This window comes from Heterodontus francisci, unplaced genomic scaffold (genome assembly GCF_036365525.1).
Source record: "Heterodontus francisci isolate sHetFra1 unplaced genomic scaffold, sHetFra1.hap1 HAP1_SCAFFOLD_737, whole genome shotgun sequence".
In the NCBI taxonomy this organism is placed as follows: domain Eukaryota; kingdom Metazoa; phylum Chordata; class Chondrichthyes; order Heterodontiformes; family Heterodontidae; genus Heterodontus; species Heterodontus francisci.
Window position 1 is genome coordinate 36,683 of NW_027140112.1, and position 2,632 is coordinate 39,314.

The window sequence follows — 2,632 nt, forward strand, 5'->3', positions numbered from 1 at the left end:
CATTTTTAAATCCCATTGTAACAGACTGGGGAAGCCAGTATTAAAATAATATTTGGGAATAATGAAGTAAAGTCAGAGATCAGCCATGATCTCATTGAATAGCAGAACAGATTCGAGAGGCTAAAAGGCTGATTCCTGTTTCTATGTCCTGAATAGACTTGGACTGAAACACATCTGATGAATGGAAAGTCATGGGAGAACTGGGGAGAAGGCACTGCAACTGGAAACAAGCAGGTGAGCAGAGTTAGAGAGTGGGGGAAGTCTAGGGAGAAAGTACATATAGAACTGGAGCAGGCCATTCAGCCCCTCAAACCCGCTGCACATTTCAGTTAGATCCTGCCTCATCAATTAGTCTCCACTTATCTTGAAGAAATTAATATTTCTTGAAGATATATCCAAATATTAAACTTCAGCCCAGTTACTGGGATAATCAACATCAGCAGAAACAAACCCCAACTATCAGAATGAAAACGGTTCAGTCCTGGATGTGATTAACAACAGCAATAACAGCAGAATCCAAACCCTGCAGTCACTTGTGAACTCGCTGCTGTCGCAGCAGGTTGATTGAGTGAATCCCCTCCACCACTCAGAGCAAGTGAACGGCCTCTCCCTCGTGTGAACTCGCTCAGTCTCAGCAGATTGATTGACTGAGCGAATCCCCTCCACCATTCAGAGCAAGTGAACGGTCTCTCCCTCATGTGAACACGCTCGGTCTCGGCAGATTGATTGACTGAGTGAATCCCCAACCACTCATGGAGCAGGTGAACGGTCTCTCCCCAGTGTGAACTCGCTGGTGTCTCAGCAGGTTGATTGACTGAGCGAATCCCCTCCCACACTCAGAGCAGATGAACGGTCTTCCCTCAATGTGAACTCTCTGGTGTTTCAGCAGGTGATTTTTGTTTTTCAAGCTTTTCTCACAGTCAGAACATTTAAAAGGTCTTTTATCAGTGTGAAGAAGTTGGTGTGAATTGTGGTTGGTTAACAAGTGAATCTTTTCCCACACTCATTGCAGGTGAACTGTCTCTCCCCAGTGTGAAACCGCTGGTGTTCAGTGAGTTTAGATGAGTGAGTGAATCCCTTCCCACACATGGAACAGGTGAACGGCTTCTCCCCAGTGTGACTGCGTCGATGAGTCTCGAGTTCAGATGGTTAATTGAATCCCTTCCTACAGTCCCACATTCTCACCGTTTCTCCATGGTGCAGATGTCTTTGTGTCTCTCCAAGTTGGATGATCAGTTGAAGCCTCATCTACACACAGAACACGTGTATGTTTTCTCTCCTCTGTGAATGGTGTAATGTCTTTTCAGCCTGTGTAACTGGTTAAAGCTCAGTCACAGTCAGTGCACTGGAACACTCTCACTCGGGTGTGGGTGCCTTGCAGTTTTTCCAGTCACACTGATGTTTGAAATCTTTTCCCACAGACAGAACAAACATTTCTTGTTCCACATTCAAAGTCCGATGATATTCAGGTGCTGATGAATCGAATGATTCTTTCAGATCTTGATATGATGCTTGGTTTAAGTTTTCCCGTCTGCTAATCCTTCTCTTCGAATACCCTGTTATAAAGGAGATTATAAAGGTCATCATTCTAAGTGCAGGATAGAAATTCAGAGCAGACAATTCTAGCTTCAATGCAACATTTTTCCTCTTTTGTTCCCCAAAGCTGTAAATCCCCGTCTCACAGCTCTCCCTTCTCCCTGGGCATCCAAACCCATGGCATCATCTGCACGATTTCTTTCCTCTGCTGACAGTTTTCTCCCTCCCTCTACTCTGGCTCGGTTCACTACTCCAGCCCCTGTTTGCTGAGTGAGAAACAAATAACTGAATCAATGATTTTCCCTCCTGCTCACTGGGACCCTGAAGCCCCGCCCACTCTCAGTGCCGGCAATAAGATGGCAACACATGCGCACTGCTCTCCGCTCAAGATGGCGGCGCCTAAACCCTCCCGGCTTCCTTTCCAGAGGTGGCAGCCGTTAACCTGGGCAACCCAGGGATAACCCCGGAGACGCAAATGCTGGAACTGGAGTTTCTTATTTGGGGCTCAGGCCTACACCAGGTGTTTATGAAGCCTACCCACCCGACCGCCAACTTTGACCCGCTGCAAATGCATCTCCCGGAGAACTCCGACACTGCGCATGCTCGAAATACAAGCCAGTACTGCACCTGCGCGCTGTTCTCCTGGAGAAGGAAGAGGGCAGATTCACGATCGCTGGAAATGCCGGGTATCTGTCCCGCCATTGGAAGCTCGAATTAATGCTGACAAATTATATTCTGTGGTCGGGTTGCAATTAAATTATTGGACTGACCTTCCAAGATGGCTGTGTCTAAGGGAATTATTGGGTGACTGAGGGAGTATGACCATGACTGAGAATCTTTCCGTGTGTACGTGGAGTGGATGGAGATTTTTTCACTGTTAACAATACCCTCGAAGATCCTGATAATGTTGCTGTCAACCAGGCAGTTTGGGAAAAGACAGAGGGATATTTTTGACTGAAGCAGGCCCGGAATGTATGACATACTCAATACTTTTCTCACCCCAGCAAAACCAAAGGACACGCCGCTGAAGGACATTTTGATTAAGCTTGAGCAGCATTACAATCCTAAATCATTGAAAATTGCCGAAATCTATCAG

General features: G+C 46.5%; 1 protein-coding gene across 1 annotated transcript; it reads right to left on the reverse strand.

Moving 5' to 3' along the window:
* Positions 1–694: 694 nt before the first annotated feature.
* On the reverse strand, positions 695–2,137 carry LOC137358806 (zinc finger protein 22-like). The gene is made up of 4 exons (XM_068025053.1): positions 2,074–2,137; positions 1,433–1,556; positions 1,004–1,120; positions 695–908 (listed from the first exon to the last, which is right to left on the reverse strand). Exons 1-4 carry the CDS (start codon positions 2,135–2,137, stop codon positions 695–697), a joined length of 519 nt encoding a protein of 172 aa, XP_067881154.1.
* Positions 2,138–2,632: the final 495 nt, after the last annotated feature.